We start from the raw sequence: 22,909 nt of genomic DNA, 5'->3' as shown, positions 1-22,909 counted from the left end.
ATGATATTTCAGGCGAAGATAACATTTAGCATCTTCCACCGGTTTTGGCAAGACTCGTTGGAACTGGCAAGCACGGGTTATGCATGAGTAGAGCTCATGGAAGGGATACTTTTCCTGGTGACAACGGGGGAACAGCACTGCTTATCAAATCCTCTAAAAATACAACTTGAGGAGGAGGGAGGAGAGTGGAGGTTTGGGGCTCAAGCTTAGGAAGTCTTGAAAGAAAACGTGAGGCAAGAGAACTGAGGAATCCAGGGACCTCGCCTCGCCTGCATCGCTTTGATGTCATTCAGTCATCGCTAACAGTTCACTAATCCTACTTCTTGGCACACTCTAATCCTGTTTTTTCTCCCCCTACTTCCCAGTCCTAATGGTGTCACTTAACTTGAATTATTATGATAGAATTATACAGGCAAGCGATTTAACTAGAATGCCAGCTTCACACTATTAGTGAGAAAAAAATGTGTTCCTTCTGAGATGGAATTTTCCCAATGAATCATGTGCTTGCCCGAGAAGAAACTGGTCCTGATACTAAATTACGGGTAGCATTACACATGTTCCACCCCACAGCCTTTAATGAACTAGTCTTGAGTAGTGTAATATTCTTATCAAGGTTTTCTTCTCCCCCTTCCACCCTGACCTGCATACTTTGTATGCGAGAGGCAAAAAGGTGTGGGAAATGTGTGAGAAACAAGGTGCTTGTTGTTAAAAACTCTACTGCCTTAAGGCCTCAATGACTTGACGATTTATTTCAAAATAAAAGTTCAATGCGACTTTGGTTAGACTTCATTCTATGCTCAAGTTTAATATGTCTACTTTAAAATGGTCCATTTTTTACTCCACAGAGCGTTTGGACGACAGTGCCAACCCTAATACCAGTGCTACTCAATGAAGTGGAGGAAGGACAATGGCCGCCCCGCAACTCTAAACAGCATCTCCTGTTTGTCCTGGAGAGAACCGAAGCTGATCAAACCCCATTATCTGCAAGGCTTCCACTTACTGTTCCCTTGCTTTTCCCCTCCCCCTTTTTCCCCATCACGATAGGATCCCCGACATGATCTGTTATGTGTTTTTTATTATTAACCAGTAAGATAAGAACCTATCTGGATTGAGATTTCCCGGGACTATTTCATTCTGTGGAAAGGGCAAGCAGAGAGACCTCCAGCTGGAGTGCTGCAGCCGAGCTGAAATGAAAGCTAGCCACCACTTTTTCTCTGGGGCTAAACGGCACCCCTTAATAAAAAACACAATCAGACCCCCAGCCTTAAGGTTTAATGCACATTCCTCCCACATTTCCCTTCAAACCAGCAGAAAAAAAGGTTAGGGGGCTCGCAGTGAGAGGCCCAGCCACGAGGCCAACCTGCGAGCGATACAGTCATAATGAGCAGCCCGTCGCATATCAACGAAGCAATCATCTGCTTGCCAGTACTCCGTCGGCCATTTTGTGACTTTAATGAATTTGTCCTCTCAACTTTTTTAATTAACTTGCAGAGTCATGGTGCGCTGGGCTAAAGTTGTAGACATAGATAACTAGGAGAATATATAGCATTGCTCAGGTGATAGGAATATCAAAGAGGGGAAAGCTGGGGTCTAATTAATTTCTTAGTGGTGGAGAGTGGTAGCTGAGGGAGAAGGATCCAACACTTGAAGGCATTGAAATGTTACATGAGTAGACTTTCATTTCATACAGTCCATGATGCTAGAGAAACCTAATGCGCATATATATATATATATATATATATATATTGCTCTGTCAAATCTACAGTAAATGCTAACTACTACAGGCAGTGTGGTCTCATGTCTAACATTGCACACAGTAAAACAGGTATGTTCATATATTAAGTTATAGCATAGAGGGTAGACTTCAGGGAAACGCCATTACAGTCATACCCAAATGAAACTGGTCACAATGATGCCTGACTAAGGGAAGTACACACTCTCACCATGACAGTGAGAGAGGAAGCAGGAGGGATGAAGGTAAAAGAAGAAAGCTACCTGACAGGACAGTTCCCAGTGAGTTTCTTTCAAACACATTTCCCTTTATTGACATGTTGAGGCTGATGAGAATTGCACATAAAAATAAAATTCACAAGAAAGTCATACAATAGGAACCACAAAAGGCATCGATAAGGACTCGGCAGAAGGCAACGTGGATAGGACACAAACAGGTAACAACCCAAAGCAACCCCCCGCACCCCCCAACACACACACATACACTATCTGCCTATAAACAGACACACACACACACGCTCACACTCGCAAACATTATTGTCCTTCCAAAAGAAACATGATCACCCAACAAACGTTTAAGCAGTGGCGAATTCCTCAGTAGTTCACATTATTAAAGAGTCTGCCACAGGTGACATTTTGAGAACCATAAGGTGTTATAATATATTGCTACTCTAGGCGATTTACAAAGCGAATTTTTTATTTTATTACAATGATTAAAGCCACATCTATCAAATGGGACGCGACGCCATTACCCATGCGCTGTACAGAAAATCAAAAAAAGATGTTGAAATACAGGTGAAGGGGGAAGTATTTCCCCCACTGATTTTTGCCTCTTTGCATCAGGAGAATTAGCTCGTTTTCATCTACACAGTCAATCTTAATGAAAGGTAGCCTGTGATCAGTGAAGCTTTCATACAAAAAAAACGTCCTACGTCTCGTGATGGAGCCAGTTTTTTCTCGTTACTTGGCTCTGACTATAAACAGGATATTAATTCAACCAGAAAGCACAAGGTTACCTTTAATGTCACGTCGAAGGTGCTGTGATATCTGGACTGTGTGGCAGCAGCGCCTAATGGAAAATGGTGCAGTAGCATGCAGTATTGAGTAGTTTCTCTAGGCTTATAGGATGTCATTCAAGTACTGCCATTCAGACAGGAGAGCCTGATAGTCTAAGTAGTTTGTGCTTTATCGGCTGTCATTGAATAGACATGCGCTACACAGACAAATGTTTTGGTGCTAGGATGCTTGTTGCTGAACACTACAGTTTTAACACTGTGTTTTCTGTTGCATTCGTTTACATTTGTACAGTTGCCACAAGGTTTCTACAGAAACACACAGACCCAAACTCACACTAAATGTGCAAACATGAGTGTTGACTGACTTGAACATACTGTAAGGTGTTCTCTGTTGGGTGATAAGAGTCATGTGACCGTGCTAAGAATGGAATGGAATCCCCGTATGTAGCCAGCGATTGGGTAATGGGTCGGATCTAAAACCACACAACAATATAAGCTAAAGTACAACTTTGAAAAATAATTTATTGCTTTTTTAAATACTTTTTCTTTCATTTATATTATTATTAATTATTTTTGTAATTACTGTGAATAATGTAAATATTATCAGCATGTATATATATATTTTGAACATCAAATACAAGATTTAAAAAAAAAATTCTGGAAAGAAAATTGTAAACTTTTGTTTGGCATTCACATAATCAAGCGTGTGTGGAGCAACAAATCAGATTTTTACAGTGTGGTACAACAAAATACCTGCAAAATCATTTTATTGCTTCATGTTCTACGTGTATAAAGGAAAATAACGTGGTAGACATTTTGTCATGGCTGCAAACCACTGTTGTGGAGACAGAAATCACTTGGACAATGAGCAGCATATCTCATCCCACTGTTCGAGAAGATTATTAAGAATATGTTGATTGTTTCTGAAAGGCATAGAAAGAAATATTCCCATAAAACTGTTATTTATTGTTCATCTTACCACTGATTGTAAATTAAATAACAAAAATCTAATAACAATATAAATAGCTAAAATGTGTGAGGTACACCACGTGACATGGGAACCATAAATATTTTTGATTAAAATATTAAAATAAATAGATAAATATGCATGGTTTATCCTGTTTGAACAGATTAAACATAGTAGTAGTCCTTCCTCAAAGAGGGTAAAATTATCAAAATAAGAACCATAGAAATCATTGAAATCAAAATGAGTTTGATACATACTGATTGTTTCAGAAATAATTCATACAAATAATGGGGTTTGTTTTTTTACAATCATGAAAAAACACGTTAGAAATGCATTTCAGACTAGTTGTCTAAGGAAAAACACTGAGAAACTTTAAACATAAAACTATAAATGGTGAACTTTTTATCCCAACAAAGTAAATGTCAAAAAAGGAGATTTGTTGACATGCTCCCTCGAAATGAGCCTCCAACACATTTTTACAATCATGTCATGTCTTCTAAACTTCATGTAGGTGTACAATATGTCTTACATCATTGTAATAACTACAGATCGACATTCTTAATTAAGAAAATTTCTTCATCAAAAGGCTGCATTTTACAGTGCATAGCTGTAACAAATAAAGAACTTTGTCTGATATGTACACAAAAAAATACAACATATTTTGATCATATCTGTAAATACAGCGCTACATTTTTGTCCGAAAATGTAGACAGCATTGTTATCTCTCGTTAATAGTGTAACACCACATCCAAACACCAGATTTTTAAAAAAGAAAAGAAAATCAGGCACAAAAAAAAAGAAAAGAAAAAGCCTGAACAACCTGCACATTTTCACCACTCAAAGCATTTGTTGGGTGTTTGTAGTGCTTGGAGAGAAAAATCTCCTCAACGTCTTTGTCTTTCACTGACCGTTGTACAACAGTACAGCACACACATCTGTACACAGGCTATGAGGATTCACTGGCTCTCCCGGTACTGTCTCTTCCCAGCTTCTTCAGAAGCTATGTTCATGTAAACATTGTTGTTAATATACTTTATATATATATATATATAGGTCTATATATAGAGATTCATCTTTATATACTCTCTTACATAGAGTGTAAAACTTCTGGAAGTCTCGTAGTCGACGGACAGAAACATTAGTGAGGTATCAAGACATCCCTCTTTGTAGACAGCAGGTGACAGGGCAACTGTTACCTTCTTAAGCTGCACTGGGCCTCTTTCAGCAAGCTGTCGAAATCCATGGAGTCGTACTTGCTTTTAGTGGAGGCTGGATCAAAGTCGTCAGAATGGGAGTCTGAAACCAGAGATGGATATTGACGTCAGGGTTAAGCAGACTAAGTGGTCTCCATTTCTTGTCACAAAATCACCTCTCACCTTTGTTTTGTTTTGCGTATTGAGGGGCAGTTTCCTGGACACATAAAGCATAGTCCTACACTAAAAAGCATGGCAAGAATCTCCATTGAAATACCTTCCAGTCCAGCAATAAGATGAATCTTTGTCCAGAACTGCCCATAAATGTTTGACAATTTAAGTCATCGTGAATTAGTTATATTCTGAATACATCCATTTCAAAGGACGTTCAAACCATTTCACATAATCCTATAAACAACTGCAAATCTGTATGACTATCTGCATCTATGTGAAAGGACTCATCTGAATCGGTTGCTTTTCAATAAGTCTGAAAGCTATCTGTACCCCCCCCCCCCTCCAATGTTTCATATCTCCCCACAAATTAGACGTTTAGACACCATTCATCTTTACATCGTTCAAAGGCTCAGGGTGGAAAATAAAGCTTTTCTGATACTGAGCGACAAAATCGTCAAAACTGTGCGAGCGGCAGGGGGCATATATTTTGATTGGTCGGCGCGATAATAAATGTGTCTTATCTCTCGTGGCAGACAGCTTCACAAATGGGGCCCCCACACGGGCGGCAGCACGCATTGAGAGCTTGAGAAATGGGAATGACCATGGCATGCAGGAGATGCCAGTCGTGATCTAATGCTATGGCCAAGGGGTACGCCGCGCACCTTGAGGGATGACAAATACCCATGTGCACTACTTAGAACTAATGGACAGTCAAAAAAAAAAAAACGAGACGAGACAAGAAAGCCAGGCAAGATTGAGAGGAGGAACTGAGGCCGCTACTGCATGACATTATTTAAGTTCCTTCGCTTTGAACAGGGAGTATTTTCCTCTCCCTTTCTTTTATCCTACCCTCGTCATGGGCCGTTTGGGATAAACTGGTCTTTCTCTCTAAAAAAAAAGAGAATGAAGCAGAATGAAGGTCTTTCTTTTCATCCCGAAACTGATTAGTAGTGTCAGTCGTCAATGTCTTTCCTCAAGGGCCTGGGATTAACGCATCGTCTCTGTACACTTCACCAACGTCCACGCCATGAATGCCACTGGTTTCAGGCCCGAGCCTCAGAAATAAACATTAACGTCTTTGTTCCTTGGAAGAACATTCCATTTGCTTTCCTCTGCTGTGACCTACTGACCTCCCGGTTCGCCCTGCATTAAACATTCCCCACCCTACGCTTTGTCGTGGAACGAATGTCGAGTGGAAAATAGGAGCAACAATACAAGCCCCACTTGGCATCTTAACCGCCATCATCAAATGGACCAAATGACACACAGACGAGCATCCATCTTGATGGACTGACTGACTCCGGCTATAGTGCTATTTAAACATCGCTCCCAGTGTCTACCGTCTGTTAATGATAGTGGGGCTATAGTAAAGAGAGGATGGAAAAAGGAGGGATGGAGACCCCACTTTCTGTTCTGGTTTTCAACAGGCGTCTACGTAGGGAGAAGCCAAGATTTGTCTCAGTGCCTTGCATTATTTATCAAATGCGTCATCCGGCACTATAGCCATGTCCTTCTGAACAATGAATGCAGTCTTTCGGGCGTATGCGCTTTCTTTTTTCTGTGCATGCACTCGCACGTTGTGTACCTTTTCCTCAGATTAATCGACTAGCTCTACCCGTGCTTTTAAGTCGCCGGCACTTTGTAGGGCTGCCGCCATGAGGAGCCGACCCTGTGTCAGCATCTGTGTCCAAAAGCATGAGGAAGAGAGTGCTGATTATTAGTCAATCAGGCCTCTGCTGTCAGGCTCCCTCCGTCCGTCCGTCCGTCCCTCCCTCCCTCCCTCCGTCTCTCTCTCTCTCTCCCTCCCTCTCTCTCCTCCCTCCCTCCCTCCCTCCCTCCGTCCGTCCCTCCCTCCCTCCCTCCCTCCCTCCCTCCCTCCCTCCATCCCTCGGTGGATGACACGCTGCTAGGTAACACAGCGAGGTCTTGCCTCTGTTGAACACCACAACAGCTGGCAACAGACGGAGGCTCACCCAGGAGGGAGGGGCTGAGGGGATTTAACCTTGCACCCCTCTTCCCTTCATCCCTCCCTCCCTCTCTCCTTCCATCTACCTACCTCTCTTTACCCTCCAGAGCATAAAATATACATGCCTGTATATAGGGTATCAAAACAAACCGCGGACTAGCTTTTAAAGGGCATCGTTCTCTTTCTTCCCAATTCCATACTTCTCGAGTATCGACTAAGTACGAAGATATAGGCTGTGAACAATGGAATGGATCAATGCCTCTCCATTCCTCGAGATATACTCCTATATGGGTGCTGGTTAAAGAGGAATTGTACACAGATTGACCCCTGAACTGTTTTTGCCCGTGATGACTGGAAGGTAGACTCTAACGCTTGAGGCAGGGTGATAAGAGTTGGTTTTGAAAGGCATCATTCGAGCCCTCCCCTCCATCCTTCACTCCCTTTGACAGTCTGCGTGTATTAGCAGAAGCTCCGGGGTTCTCCCGAGCAACAACAAAGCAGCACTTACCCAAGTCTGTATAATTCGATTTGCAGAACTGCTTTTGTCCACCGAAGCACAGCTCGAACTGGGGCTCGTTTGACCGGCGCAAGGTGTGTCCGTTTTCAAGGGCAGCGACGGCGTCACAAGTGTAGCGGTAGGTGATGAAGCCAAAATTGTCCCTGCGGTCAAGAACAGAAAATGAAAAGTCAAACCAACAATGTCAGGTTCTCTTCTGGTAGCGGACATCCAGACTATTTATATGCAAAAGAGAAATCAATAAAAATGTATCTTTGGGGCTTTTTATAGGCTAGGGATAGATAGGATAACAGACATGACTGGAATGCAAAAAAGCGCTCTCCTGCCCTGCGTCTACTCCTGACTTTGACATAGAAGTCGATGCAAAGCCCAAAGTTTTCTGTGTTCCACCTAACCCAGAGGGTAGAAATGAAGGGAACGATGTACTACAATGAATCCTATTACACCCCCCCATAAACCCAACACACAAACACACACATGCGAGCACACAGTCCCGGGGCCTTACCCGTCATCTCTCAGGTTCACGGCACACTCTTCGATCTCGCCGAAGACTTCAAAGCGCCGCTTCAGCTCGGTCCGCGTGCTGTCGGACCTCAGTCTCCCCACGTACACCACCCGTCTCTCCTCCTGCTCATTAACAGAGAGAGAGAGGGAGAGAGATTAAAGGAGGAGTATATTCCTCTCCTTTCCGCTTTTCCCTCCCCTTCAGGCCCACTCGGTGGCCGTAATGAACTACTCGGAACTCCTGATGGCGAGCGCTGACTCGAGGCCACCCTTTTGTCACATCGCTCTTGTTTTTTTCCCCCGTTGATTGTTCGGGCTGTGCTAAATACCTCCTCTTATCTGATAGGACAGATTCATTATGGTCCCTTGTCTTTTTTCTTTCCCCCCCCCTAGCCTTTATAGAACCGTATACATTAAGACTATCAGAGGTTTGCTCTTCCTCTTTCGTTTTGTGGTCTGAGAACCTAAAATGAGCCAATGAGTTGTTTGGTATTACACAACTTAAGAAGCCTGTATCTGTAGTCAAAAGAGGACAAATGCATTTTTAAGTGTCCTTCAATTATGGGTAACTGTTGCACTAGAGAATTAGACCTCTCGCTTGGCTCTGAATATCAGACAATAAGCTGCCGTTACACAAACACCATTAAAGAAACCTGTACGAAACACCATTACTAAGAACAGGCCGTGGGGGAGAAAACACCATTACTAAGAACATGCCGTGGGGGAGAAAACACCATTACTAAGAACAGGCCGTGGGGGAGAAAACACCATTACTAAGAACATGCCGTGGGGGACCAAACACCATTACTAAGAACATGCCGTGGGGGAGAAAACACCATTACTAAGAACAGGCCGTGGGGGAGAAAACACCATTACTAAGAACATGCCGTGGGGGAGAAAACACCATTACTAAGAACAGGCCGTGGGGGAGAAAACACCATTACTAAGAACAGGCCGTGGGGAGAAAACACCATTTTCCACAAACCACAAAGGACACAAAGGTCACACTGGCATAATTTAGACCTACCGCACGAGGCTGCAATTATGGTTTTGGGAGCAATTTAATTGCATCTGCTAATCATATAATGCAGAACAAGCCTCTAGGCTGTTGTATCACTGGAATTATTTATTCACTCATTTACTTGCCATTACTGGGGCGAGTCTATAGAGATCCATTCAAATGTTGAATGCTACCCCGGGGCCACTGGTAACTGATACATGTAAATCAGTCGCCTGGTAGTGAAACTCAAAGTTCACCTTCGCAAAGAACCTAGACTAAGGTTCTGTTCCAAATAGCACCCTACTCCCTACATAGTGCACTACTTTTGAGCAGAGCTTTATGGGCCCTGGTCAAAAGTAGTGCACTAAACTCAGCAAAAAAAGAAACATCCCTATTTCAGGACCCTGTCTTTCTAAGATAATTAGTAAAAATCCAAATACCTTCACAGATCTTCATGGTAAAGGGTTTAAACACTGTTTCCCATGCTTGTTCACTGAACCATAAACAATTAATGAACATGCACCTGAGCACCTCTTAACGGTCGTCAAGACACTAACAGCGTACAGACGGTAGGAAAATACGGTCACAGTTATGAAAACTTAGGACACTATAAAGAGGCCTTTCTACTGACTCTGAAAAACACCAAAAGAAAGATGGCCAGGGTCCCTGCTCATCTGTGTGAATGTGCCTTAGGCATGCTGCAAGGAGGCATGAGGACTGCAGATGTGGCCAGGGCAATAAATTGCAATGTCCATCCGTACTGTGAGACGCCTAAGACAGCGCTACGGGGAGACAGGACGGACAGCTGATCGTCCTCACAGTGGCAGACCACGTGTAACAACACCTGAACAGGATAGGTACATCCGAACATCACACCTGCGGGACAGGTACAGGATAGCAACAATAACTGCCCAAGTTACACCAGGAACGCACAATCCCTCCATCAGTGCTCAGACTGTCCGCAATAGGCTGAGAGAGGCTGGACTGAGGGCTTGTAGGCCTGTTGTAAGGCAGGTCCTCACCATATATCACTGGCAACAATGTCGCCTACGGGCACAAACCCACCGTTGCTGGACCAGAAAGGAAGGGCAAAAAGTGCTCTTCACTGACAGGTCGAGGTTCTGTCTCCCCAAGGGTGATGGTCAGATTCGCGTTTATTGTCGAGGGGAATGAGTGTTACACAGAGGCCTGTACTCTGGAGTGGGATCAATTTGGAGGTGGAGGATCCATCATGGTCTGAGGCGGTGTGTCACAGCATCATCGGACTGAGCTTGGTGTCATTGCAGATAATCTCAACGCTATGTGTTACAGGGAAGACATCCTCCTCCCTCATGTGGTACCCTTCCTGCAGGCTCATCCTGACATTACCCTCTAGCATGACAATGCCACCAGCCATACCGTTCGTTATGTGTGTGATTTTCTGAAAGACAGGAATGTCAGTGTTCTGCCATGGCCAGCGAAGAGCCCGGATCTCAATCCCATTGAACATGTTGGATCGGAGGGTGAGGGCTAGGGCCATTCCCCCCAGAAATATCCAGGAACTTGCAGGTGCCTTGGTGGAAGAGTGGGGTAACATCTCACAGCACGAATTGGCAAATCTGGTGCAGTCCACGAGGAGGAGATGCACTGCAGTACTTAATGCAGCTGGTGGCCATACCGGATACTGACTGTTACTTTTGATTTTGACCCCCCTTTGTTCAGGGACACATTATTCAATTTCCGTTAGTCACGTTGTCTGTGGAACTTGTTCAGTTTATGTCTCAGTTGTTGAATCTTGTTACGTTCATACAAATATTTACACATGTTAAGTTTACTGAAAAGAAAAGCAGTTGACAGTGAGAGGACGTTTATTTTTTTGCTGAGTTTATATAGGGAATAGGGTGCCTTATGGGATACGTTCTAAATGGTACGACATGCACTCCAATCGTCAGAAAAATACAAATGAACCGTAATATTCAGTATTATTATTTTTTCTTCTCCTCCCTTCACATACAGTATGAGACAAAGTGTTTGCTGAATTAGGGATTTAGATGCTGACAATTGAAAAATACGCCGGCTTTCCGAGACGGCACCCCGAGGCTGGCCGTCTGTGTGTGTGTGTGTCGTGTGTGTGTGTGTTGCCCTCGCATCATCTGGCCTCCCAAACCTCTACTGACAGCTTGGCTTTGCTGCCTGTAATTGTCTCACCTAAAATGTATGCAGGCCAAAGATAGCGTGTGTGCATTATTTGACGTGCACATTTATCATCCTGTGTTAGCATGTTTAAAATGTGCGCAATCTCACACAGAGACAGGTAGAGAACGGAAAATTGATATTCATCCCATTTTCATTGAATTTGAACTAGATCACTGGAAAGATTCCTTATTTAAACAATGTACATTTCCATGGCAGTGAATTTCCTTTTTTTAGTCTTGTTCCCTCTCTCCCTCTCTTCCTGTTTCTAACATCTGCCCCTGTGGTGTGATTAATAAGATCCGACACCGTTCCCAGACGCTGGAGACTTTTAAAAATACACAACCCTGAGATAAAGAGGAAACGCGTGGAGCCCTGAATGATTCAGTGACTCACTTTGCATCTATTCATTCATTACAGAGGAACAGCAGGCAGCAGGGCACGGCAACGAGCCCTCAACTGTCTGCCCTGTCTAGGTAGTGCAGAGGGTGTGTGAGACAGCGACGGGCACAGCCGGGCTATATTAATACCAGGCTGCCATTAGAAGGACGAGAGAAAGACAGAGAGAGAGAGAAGGGGGGGTTGAGAGATGGGCAGAGAGAGAGAGAGAGATTCACTGAGTATACAAAACACGAAGGATACCTGCTCTTTCTGTGCCAAAGACTGACCAGGTGAAAGCTATGATCCCTTATTGATGTCACTTGTTAAATCCACTTCAAAATCAGTGTAGATGAAGGGGAGGAGACGGGATTAAGAAGTATTTTTAACCCTTGAGACAATTGAGACATGGATTGTGTATGTAAGTGCGTTTGAATGGGGTATGGTAGTAGGTGCCAGGCTGCTGGGTTTGTCTCACTCAACAGTTTCCCGTTTGTATCAAGAATGGTCCACCACCCAAAGGACATCCAGCCAACTTGCCACAATGTTGGGAAGCATTGCAGTCAACATGCGCCACCATCATGGTGGAACGCTTTTGACACCTTGTAGAGTCCGCGCCCCGGCGAGTTGAGGCTGTTCTGAGGTGCAACTCAATATTAGGAAGGTGTTCCTAATGTTTGATATACTCAGAATATAAGACAAAATGACAGGGGAACTCACTATTGCTTTTTCCCTTTGCCTCTCCCTCTGCTCAGCCCTCTCAAACTCCCTCTTCTGGAAGTCCTGGCGATACTCCTCGCGCTTCAGACACTCGTGCTGGTATTCCTCGTAGCTGTCGTACCTGCGGAGGGACCAAACCAAACCCATCACTTTCACTGTCCTCCACCGCCCTTCCGCTGTCCTTCCAACATCTGCCCTTCATTTTCACGTCCGCACTTATAAAGCGTATCAGCCGAAACCCCACCAAGGAGTTGGGCTAAATTTCCCCCCTCCCGGAGGGGTGGGGAGACAAACAAAGGCATTAATAAGAAGATGCCTCCCCCTGGTCGTAAAGGTTATGGATCCTGCAGGAGAGGCCCACAGGAGAGAGCGGGTGAGATGCACAGTAGAGAGCTGGACAGCTGCCACTGTCAGCACTACTTCACATCATTACTTTCAGCTTAGTTAGAGCTTCATCCGGGGAGAAAAAGTGCAACTTTCGTCAGATGTGGCCATGCATTGGAGAGATGGGAAAATAGGACTTTGGGCTTCTCTGGTGTCATCGGGCTAATCAATGGCTAATGAAGGAGTGCCAATATTCAACACCGTGTTCCACAATCCTGCTGGTTTTCGGTCAATACATATTTTTGGTTACAAGGCAAGGATGAAAACTAACTTCAATTGAAGGAACTGGATCATGAGGGACCCGAGCTGTTTACCCCTGGTTTCAGTGTAAGGGATGTGTTGAACCCTTACCGTGGCCTGCGACTGAGGGGGGATCTGGACTGTGAGTGAGGGCTTTTGTGGGTCCTGGACCGCAAAGTGCTGGAGTCCATGTTGTGGCGAGACCTGCAAAATCAGAATGCATATTAATCATCAAGATGTCCATCATCTGGAGTCTAATAATAAAGTATTGTCTAAATGTAACTGTCTGTGCATTCTGCGTAATTCAGTCTTATCGACTGCGAGCATTATTTCAATAAATTAAATCATATCTGAGATGGGTATCTGTGAATCCGATAAAATTGTCTAGACATACTTAGGCATTCCTCATTCATATCCTTTCCTTACAAGATGACAGAGCCACACTGTCAAATCTGACCATTTAAAAAAAAAAAAACACAAAGTCCTAATATATTCAGCAATATTTTCAGAACGCTTTTCCCAAGTTTGACCGAATTTGACTTCCTTCACTCTTCCCCTCCACATTGCAGCTGGGTTTAAATGTTCTCACCTTTCCTCCCACCAGGGCCAGTATGTACTGTACAAGCACCACGTATCTATGTTAAATGAGGGGAAGTTCCTAAGGCCCCGCGGCCAAACGCTAAAGTTAGTATCCCGACAGAGTACAGGCTCTTTTAGCTCCCATTGCATTATTATTGAACTGATGCTGAAGAAGGGAGACTTGAATAATAGAAGGAGAGACGTTAGGCTATGGTCCAACGTCCACAGAGTTAAGGAAGTGGCGAGTTTGAAAAGAGAGAGGGGGAGTAGAGAGACTTGAGGACATTTTGTTGAACATTTTTCACAGAGTTCTTGAGATACTCGGGTATCCCTGACCTTTTACGAGGTTACTTTTCCCCCCGCTTTTCTTCTTTCAAACTCTAACCTGGACATCTTTAGCAACCTAGTGACCGTCTCTGTGTACTGTATCATAACGTTGGCGATAGTCCTCAGCCTGAATGATTTATCAAGGATATACTGCAAAACAGAAGGCAAAGCTCACCTCCATTGAGACTGACCTTTCAGTAACCCAGAAAACCAATTCACTTATGAGCGTGAGGGAAGTGAATGAATAGTCTATCCATTTTGCAAGGCACTCAATGCAAGACTGCTGAAAGTATACCTACTGTATATCCGTTCCCTTTGCTCTGATCAAAGGGAACCATGGGAAATGTAGTTTTTCCTGGGCTGCTGTGATGATGCACATTGTTTTCAGAGGAGGGGATAAAGAACTAAACTCCCAAGATTTGGCTTTCATCTCTGGGGACAAAGAAGGGGTCTCGCCTGGCGCTCAATGAAACAACAGCTGCTGCCTAAAACAACACGCGCCGCATCAAATAGTAGATCCCGGGAAAACGGAGGTGGGAATGAGAGTGACAAAATGCTCCGATAACAGTCATTGCCAGGGGAAAGGAGGCTTTGACAACGTTGAAGCAACCAAAGCACAACACCTCAGGCGCCGCTCATTTTCCTAGTTGCCGCCTTCTCTGATATACAGTTTTGATCTCACAGTTTGACTAACACGCCAAACCTCCTCGTCTGGTATCTGCTAGTGGAACCCTGGGTCTGCATGTACAAGCCTCTCAGAGTATGAGTACTGATCTAGGATCCGTTTCCTCAGTTAGATCATAATGAATAAGATTACATGTACAGGGGGGGCCTGATCCTAGATCAGCACTCCGACCCTGAGAAGTGTGAGACATATGGCCTCTGCTCTGTAGTTAAGCACTGAGACGGTTGAGCTTGGCTAGCCTCACTACACCAGCCTAACACAATCCACCGTCTAGTAGTCCAGCCGGGAAGGATTCTCCCTGGCCCTGTCACACTCTCTCCTGTTGTTAAAGCCTCTTTCACCAGGAACATAATACGTTTTCTCTGTGGTTGGGGATGCAGAAGCAGCTAGAGGCCCCATTCCGGGGAGACTGGAGAGCCTCATACCGCAGGGCCTATCCTCTCCTGACACCGTCCCTGACGGCTGAGGAGACCTGTTTACACGACTGAGCTGTCCACCTCCTGCCGGGAGCACCGTCAGAGCCGCCCATAACGCTTAGGCAACGTTCAAACAACAGAAGGGAAACGTCTCCCACCAGGAGGGAACGTGCTAGTTGGCTGTATTCCTACATCCACACTGGCAGGCTACTTAGAATGAAGCTAAGCAGTAGATATTTTGGGCACGATGTCTAAGTGGTGTGGTAGTACGGACATGGGAACCTAGCCACAGTGAGTAGAGGGTTTACTCACCTGGAGGAGGGGCGTCCGTCAGGCGAGCTGGAGAGGGAGCGCCTCCGGTGGTGGGAGGAGGAACTGCGGGACCGGGACCGGGAGTGAGAGCGGGAGGAGGGGGAGCCCGAGTGGGGCCAGTGGAAGTGTCTGGGGGAGAGGAGGAGGGAGGAGGGGGGCGAGACGGAACCCCGTGAGGGGGAGCAGCTGGACAGCGAGCAGGACGGCGAGCAGGACTCGAAAAGCAGGTCCAAAGGGATGCCCTCCCAGGGGTAGAGGAAGTGGCCCTCGACGCCTTGACCCTCCAGCTCCTCGTGGAAGGGAGAGAGGCCCGGGTGCAGGTACCCAGTAGAACCAGACCCAGAACTAGGGAGCTTGGGGTAGTTCTCGTACCCAGCAGGGCTCTCCTTGGGGGTCTGCAGGGCTCCGGCCATCTCCCCTCCTCCCCGTCTCCCCTCCTCCACCACCACCTCCTCCCCCTTCTCACCCTGGCTATAGATGGCTTGCTGGGGGCGGCCAAAGTGCTTGTTGAGCTCCGCCCGGATATCCTGGTCTCGCAGGGGCTGCTTCCTGCTGGCAGAGTGCTGGTCCCCTTCTGGGGACTGTGGTGGGTGTGGTTTGTCCTGGGTGATGGGGGTCCGGTCCTGCCCCCGAGCCTCCTTACCCACAGGGGAAGAGCTTTGCTGCTGCTGCAGCTGCTTGGCCAAAGAGGATGAAGATGGAGGAGGAGATGTAGAGGATGAAGAGGAGGAGGAGGGTGGCATGGCTGAGTCCTTACATTCCACATGCCTGTCCTCCGCCACACCCGGATTGGGCTTCAGAGGGGTTGTCGTAGTAGTCGTCATGGTAACGGTAGCGTTAGCCGCATTAGTGTCAGCGCCGGCGGCAGGGTCCTGTTTTGTGCTGGTCGCCGTGGACTGACAATAGTCGTGGTCACCGTAGCAGCGAGGCTGGACACTCCGCTTGTTGTTGCCGCAGCAGCGCTCCTCCTTGCAGCCCCCTGTCGTCGCAGCAACCACAGAGGTGGGGAGGACAGTGGACGCTTTGCTTAGCTGGGCGTACAGCTCAGTCTGCTCTGGGCCCTTCCTGCCTGGGGCCGAGGTTGGGGCTGGGGGCCTGCAGGGTTTCGCCTCACTCATCCGAGCCCTCTTGCACGCCAGGGCAGATGGGGAGCATGAAGACAACTTGGTTTTGATCGATGCTTTGAAAGGGTTCTCTTGACTGACTTTGTGGGGGGGCGTGGTAGGTGGTGTCAAACCTGGAGAGAGGGAGGTAGGGAGAGAGGGGGGGAGAGAGAGAGAGAGAGAGAGAGAAAGAGAGAGAGGGTCGATAAAAGAGAATGGAAATATAATGCATTCTTCCTCCCCACCTTCCACCCTCTCCTCGCACTCCCTACAACCTGTTTAAAGACAGTGGACACACACAGGGGTTGATTAAAATATTCACTTTCATCCCTGGTCCTAATCCTGATCCGTATTTTATTGCAATCTTGACAGATTAATGCAATGCTCTGTGTAATTTAATATGGTGGAGCCGCTACACGGCTCGGCTACCACCGTCATCCCTCCCTGACCTTGGACCATCCCTCATTCAGGAAGAAAAGAAAAACATTGGCAGCAGACAAACATCCTCCTCGAAGTGGAGCGTCCTTCGAACATGTAACTGTCGAATCTAGCCGACGCGTTGGACGATGGCCAAGCGATTTCAATAAAAGCAAAGGCCTTTTGGCTCAGTTTTGAAAATCTATCACAAGTGTCCTATGTTTTGGGCTTCTGCTCTCTATTGCAAGTCAAGGTGGCGAGATATGTCAGGCAGCGAGATGTGTCAGTTTTCGGCACTGCATGTTGCTATAGCGTGCCACTGTGCTGTCATATGATAGTGGCGGCTTGGTGCGGGGGAGATGTCTGACTGGTAATGGAGGCTCAGTGTCTGCCGGGGGAATGGGTTGTCATTTTTCTCAGATCCTGCTTGCCTCTCTGTGGCTCGTGCCGAACCCGACCCCTCCTGACAAGTTTACGAGCCGACAGATGGCAGTTATATGGGAAGTCCTGAGATGGGCCTGCTTTATAGCATTGTTAACTATCACGCAAACAACCAGCGCTAGGTAGGCAGTCCCTTTCCTTCTGTCTCCCTCTCGTCTCTTCCCTCCTTTTTCCCGTTCTGTCTCCCACTCCGGTTCAATCTCTCGTTCTCTGTCTCTGTGGTTCAATCTCTCGTTCTCTGTCTCTGTGGTTCAATCTCTCGTTCTCTGTCTCTGGTTCAATCTATCGTTCTCTGTCTCTGGTTCAATCTCTCGTTCTCTGTCTCTGGTTCAATCTCTCGTTCTCTGTCTCTGTGGTTCAATCTCTCGTTCTCTGTCTCTCTGGTTCAATCTCTCGTTCTCTGTCTCTGTGGTTCAATCTCTCGTTCTCTGTCTCTGGTTCAATCTCTCGTTCTCTGTCTCTCTGGTTCAATCTCTCGTTCTCTGTCTCTCTGGTTCAATCTCTCGTTCTCTGTCTCTCTGGTTCAATCTCTCGTTCTCTGTCTCTCTGGTTCAATCTCTCGTTCTCTGTCTCTCTGGTTCAATCTCTCGTTCTCTGTCTCTGTGGTTCAATCTCTCGTTCTCTGTCTCTGGTTCAATCTATCGTTCTCTGTCTCTGGTTCAATCTCTCGTTCTCTGTCTCTGTGGTTCAATCTCTCGTTCTCTGTCTCTGGTTCAATCTCTCGTTCTCTGTCTCTGGTTCAATCTATCGTTCTCTGTCTCTCTGGTTCAATCTCTCGTTCTCTGTCTCTGGTTCAATCTCTCGTTCTCTGTCTCTGTGGTTCAATCTCTCGTTCTCTGTCTCTGGTTCAATCTATCGTTCTCTGTCTCTGGTTCAATCTCTCGTTCTCTGTCTCTGGTTCAATCTCTCGTTCTCTGTCTCTGTGGTTCAATCTCTCGTTCTCTGTCTCTGGTTCAATCTATCGTTCTCTGTCTCTCTGGTTCAATCTCTCGTTCTCTGTCTCTCTGGTTCAATCTCTCGTTCTCTGTCTCTGTGGTTCAATCTCTCGTTCTCTGTCTCTGGTTCAATCTATCGTTCTCTGTCTCTGGTTCAATCTCTCATTCTCTGTCTCTCTGGTTCAATCTCTCGTTCTCTGTCTCTGTGGTTCAATCTCTCATTCTCTGTCTCTGGTTCAATCTATCGTTCTCTGTCTCTCTGGTTCAATCTCTCGTTATCTGTCTCTCTGGTTCAATCTCTCGTTCTCTGTCTCTGTGGTTCAATCTCTCGTTCTCTGTCTCTGGTTCAATCTATCGTTCTCTGTCTCTGGTTCAATCTATCATCCTCTGTCTCTCTGGTTCAATCTCTCGTTCTCTGTCTCTCTGGTTCAATCTATCGTTCTCTGTCTCTGTGGTTCAATCTCTCGATCTCTGTCTCTGTGGTTCAATCTCTCGTTCTCTGTCTCTCTGGTTCAATCTCTCGTTCTCTGTCTCTCTGGTTCAATCTATCGTTCTCTGTCTCTGGTTCAATCTATCGTTCTCTGTCTCTCTGGTTCAATCTCTCATTCTCTGTCTCTCTGGTTCAATCTCTCGTTCTCTGTCTCTCTGGTTCAATCTCTCGTTCTCTGTCTCTCTGGTTCAATCTCTCGTTCTCTGTCTCTGGTTCAATCTATCGTTCTCTGTCTCTCTGGTTCAATCTCTCATTCTCTGTCTCTCTGGTTCAATCTCTCGTTCTCTGTCTCTCTGGTTCAATCTATCGTTCTCTGTCTCTGGTTCAATCTCTCGTTCTCTGTCTCTCTGGTTCAATCTATCGTTCTCTGTCTCTGGTTCAATCTCTCATTCTCTGTCTCTCTGGTTCAATCTCTCGTTCTCTGTCTCTCTGGTTCAATCTCTCATTCTCTGTCTCTCTGGTTCAATCTATCGTTCTCTGTCTCTGGTTCAATCTCTCGTTCTCTGTCTCTCTGGTTCAATCTCTCATTCTCTGTCTCTCTGGTTCAATCTCTCATTCTCTGTCACTCTGGTTCAATCTCTCGTTATCTGTCTCTCTGGTTCAATCTCTCGTTCTCTGTCTCTGGTTCAATCTATCATCCTCTGTCTCTCTGGTTCAATCTATCATTCTTTCTCCTCTAGACAAATACATAGGCATGCACACACGGACAGACACACACGGACAGACACACACGGACAGACACACACACACACACGGACAGATACACACACACACACACACGGACACACGGACACACACACACACACACACACACACACACACACACACACACACACACACACACACACACACACACACACACACACACACACACACACACACACACACACACACACACACACACACACACACACACACACACACACAGACAGAAAGACAGAGAGAGACAGACACACAGAAAGACAGAGAGAGACAGACACAGACACACACACAATAGTCACATACAGCCTCCTTCTCTGGAGTGAAGCTCAGGCACTTTGAACACCTACGCTCCCTGTCTTTGCCATTGTTATGAATGCACATCACTCTCCCTTGCAGTGAATTGCACCAAATGACAGCTATTAGTATCAAATCCTGTGTAAGAGTATTTACTGGGGAGGCTTGGAGCCTGAAAAAAAGAGAGGGAGAGAGAAAGAGAGAGAGACATAAAAATTCAGTTGCGGGGCCATTTCCTGAGTTTGGGCTCTCTAATCCAACCATCTTATCATCTAGACTTATCTGGATTTTACGGTAAAGCCGAACCGCAAACCCCCATCCCTCTTTAACAGTCAGACGTGGTACACCGATAGCGACACAGAGACTTGATGCAGTATTTCAGAGAGATAGAGATGAGAAAGAGTGCTATATCTATCATTACGCCAATGAAATGAGCTATGAAAAGGGAGGGCCGGTGTGGTGCCTGAGGAACTTCTGTTTCGCCAATGAAACGCCATCTGTGCAAAACAATGCGCACTAGGGTCATAAACTAGGAGCCATTAGTGCCGGGGTGAAATAAATCAGAATTAGATAAATATGCGCCTCTCAGTCAAACCGGCTTGGGATGGATGCTCGGCAGACACAAACACCAATCATACAGCGAATAGAGTTTTTTTTTTTTCTCTCTCTTTTTTTCTGTAATCTGTTTCTTTCCGGACTGTAAATTGCGAAGAGACCTCAGAGCAAACGACTCCGACGCCAACTCAGGGCTTAAAGAGTTGATCCGGTGGTAAGCCATGCAAATAGCAACACATAGACCCAACCCCGGTGTCATGAGATACTGTAATTAAAGACAACACAGTAAATCTATTAGCAAAAGGAGATTAGTCCTTCCAGTCAAATCCATGGGCTCTCTCTGAGTAGTGGGGTTGTCTCAGGTTTACCTTATGGGGGAGGTGGGACAGGGCCATAGTAAAATGATCCTCGTGTAAATACAGTTAGCAGTATCAAATTCTGAATAGAAGATATTTACAATTACTTTTCCTACTACTACTACTCCTACTACTACTACTACTACTACTACTACTACTGATAATGTAGACATAACGCTACACCCTATGTGTCATTCTTGAATTGCAGTGGCATTTGGGGATTTATGAAAATGTTTTTTTTTCTTGTTTTTTCATTTTGATTTAAATGTATTTGGGTACATCTTCCCCTTCTAAATCACTAATATGGCAGCTTAATGACTTTAAATACAGTTACACTCTGAGAAAAAAAGGTGATCTAGAAACTAAAATGGTTTTTCAGCTGTCCTCATAGGAGAACCCTTTGAAGAACCCTTTTTGGTTCCAGGTAGAAGAACCCTTTTGGTTCCAGGTAGAACCATTTTGGGTTCCAGAAGAACCTTTTCCACAGAATTATCTACATGGAACCCCAAAAGGGTTCGACCTGAAACCAAAACAGGGTCTCCTATGAGGACAACCGAAGAACCCTTTCCGAACCCTTTTTCGTAGGCTAACATTGTACCACCAGGAAGAGTAGTAACACCAACGATGGTAACACCAATGAGACATTTTTGGTTATTGTGGATTTTCTTAAATGGAGGCCCCATATTTGTATTTATTAAAGATCCCCATTAGTTCCTGCAGAGGCTGCAGCTACTCATCCTGGGGTCCAGCAAAATGAAGGCGCTTATACAATTTAAAAAACATTACAATACATTCATAACAGATTTCACAACACACTAAATGTGTGCCCTCAAGCCCCTACTCCACTACCACATAGCTACAAAACCAAATCCATCTGTACGATAAACAGCATGTTATCATGTGTGTGTATGCACGTGTCTGTGCCTACGTTTGTGTTGCTTCACAGTTCCCGCTGTTCCATAAGCTTGCTTCAGTTTTACTGCTTGCTTCAGTTTTACTGCTTGCTTCAGTTAGTTGATGTGTAGTCATTTCATTTCATTTATTTGAGTAGGGACAGATGCAATAATATTGACACGTTGCAATGTACAACAGTAAGATGAATTGCATCATAACACTATCTTTGTAACGAGAGGTGTTCAAGGTGGTAACACCAAATGACATAAAACTGAGGGGCAGACATGATCCTAGTACAAAAAAAAGGTATTTTAATTGATCTATACAATATATTTAAAAAAAATAATATTCTTCACTTTCTAGCATTCAAAATAATAGATACACATCTCTAAATCCCCAAAACATGTCAGTACAACTCTACACATTACTACTGGGACAAAGCCAATGTGCTTACCCTAAGTACATTAAACAATACCTAAACAAAGCCTTGCAGTATAAAGGACATTATGTTGTATCATTGATAAACAGTTCAATATGAACAAAAAACATGTATGATGTGTTAACTATTTCTCATTTAAAGTGCAAATGCCACTGCAGTTCAAGAACGACCCCCATGTCAGGGAAAAAGTTTACAACTGAAATGCTAACCTACTACTGTACTACATAAATACTTACAAGTGCCTCTCCTTAAAGATGCACTATGCAGAAATAGCTCCGCCGTGCTTGAAAAAAATGTATTCTTATCGTTCCCCAAATAACAGTTGATGTGACACACCAAGCGGTCATAGTGTAGAGAATCATTGTACCATTCTAAACCGCTGTGAAATATGCTTTACAAAATAAAAAATGTTGTGTTTGAAGCTGGTACACAAAACCAAAAGTAAAAGAGGCAAAAATTCTACTTAAAAATGGGAAGCATAAAATAGCACACATAGAGAATATCTATCGCTTCTTAGACTTGTTTCAAAGGGAATGAAAGATCTATAACTCACATTTCTATGTGGATTTGGTCGGGCCGCCCAAAAAGTGACATTTTGTAGCTTTAAACTTGCCACAGAAAATTCCATGTCCGATTGAAGCACTGACCTACTTCCGCCTGAGGGTTGCCCTTCCTCCTTTGGCTTACCTCCACCTGGTTATCAATTAAAGAAGCCTAATCTCCAGATCTACTGGAACGGGTCTGCTGAGGACACATTAACTCAAGGGATCACTAAGATTTCATTCCCCCTGTTTCTCCATATCTGGCATTCCTGAGTCGCCTACCACACGGGACTAGACTAATCCTAAAACTTAAAGGGGCTCCGTATTCGTTACCATTGTCCTCTAATGGCTTTTCCCCTAATATCTAATCCCAAATCCCAAAGGGCAGTGAAGTCAGAGTTTGGGTTTATTAACTATGGCTGAAGCAGGAACACAGGGAGACGAGGAGAATGGGACTGGA

At 45.1% G+C, this 22,909-nt stretch overlaps 1 protein-coding gene across 10 annotated transcripts in view; it reads right to left on the bottom strand.

Annotated features, from left to right (window-relative positions):
- Positions 1-2,196: 2,196 nt before the first annotated feature.
- The window catches only part of LOC118391975 (peroxisome proliferator-activated receptor gamma coactivator 1-alpha-like), a 77,755-nt gene continuing 57,042 nt past the window's right edge, over positions 2,197-22,909 (bottom strand). For 4 of the 10 annotated variants that reach the window (XM_052459485.1, XM_052459487.1, XM_052459486.1 and 1 more), the window contains exons 8-14: positions 15,282-16,518; positions 13,074-13,166; positions 12,339-12,459; positions 8,070-8,194; positions 7,556-7,707; positions 4,911-5,010; positions 2,197-4,714 (exon numbers count right to left, since the gene is read on the bottom strand). In XM_052459485.1, coding sequence (XP_052315445.1) covers positions 4,708-4,714; positions 4,911-5,010; positions 7,556-7,707; positions 8,070-8,194; positions 12,339-12,459; positions 13,074-13,166; positions 15,282-16,518 — 1,835 coding nt within the window. In that variant the 3' untranslated portion in view covers positions 2,197-4,707. Of the gene's footprint in view, positions 5,011-7,555; positions 7,708-8,069; positions 8,195-12,338; positions 12,460-13,073; positions 13,170-15,281; positions 16,519-22,909 lie in introns of those variants that run through there. The other 6 variants (XM_052459488.1, XM_052459492.1, XM_052459483.1 and 3 more) reach the window with 4 other exon arrangements.

Source organism: Oncorhynchus keta, chromosome 13 (assembly GCF_023373465.1).
Source record: "Oncorhynchus keta strain PuntledgeMale-10-30-2019 chromosome 13, Oket_V2, whole genome shotgun sequence".
Classification (NCBI taxonomy): domain Eukaryota; kingdom Metazoa; phylum Chordata; class Actinopteri; order Salmoniformes; family Salmonidae; genus Oncorhynchus; species Oncorhynchus keta.
This window is presented reverse-complemented; position numbering and strand designations above follow the sequence as displayed.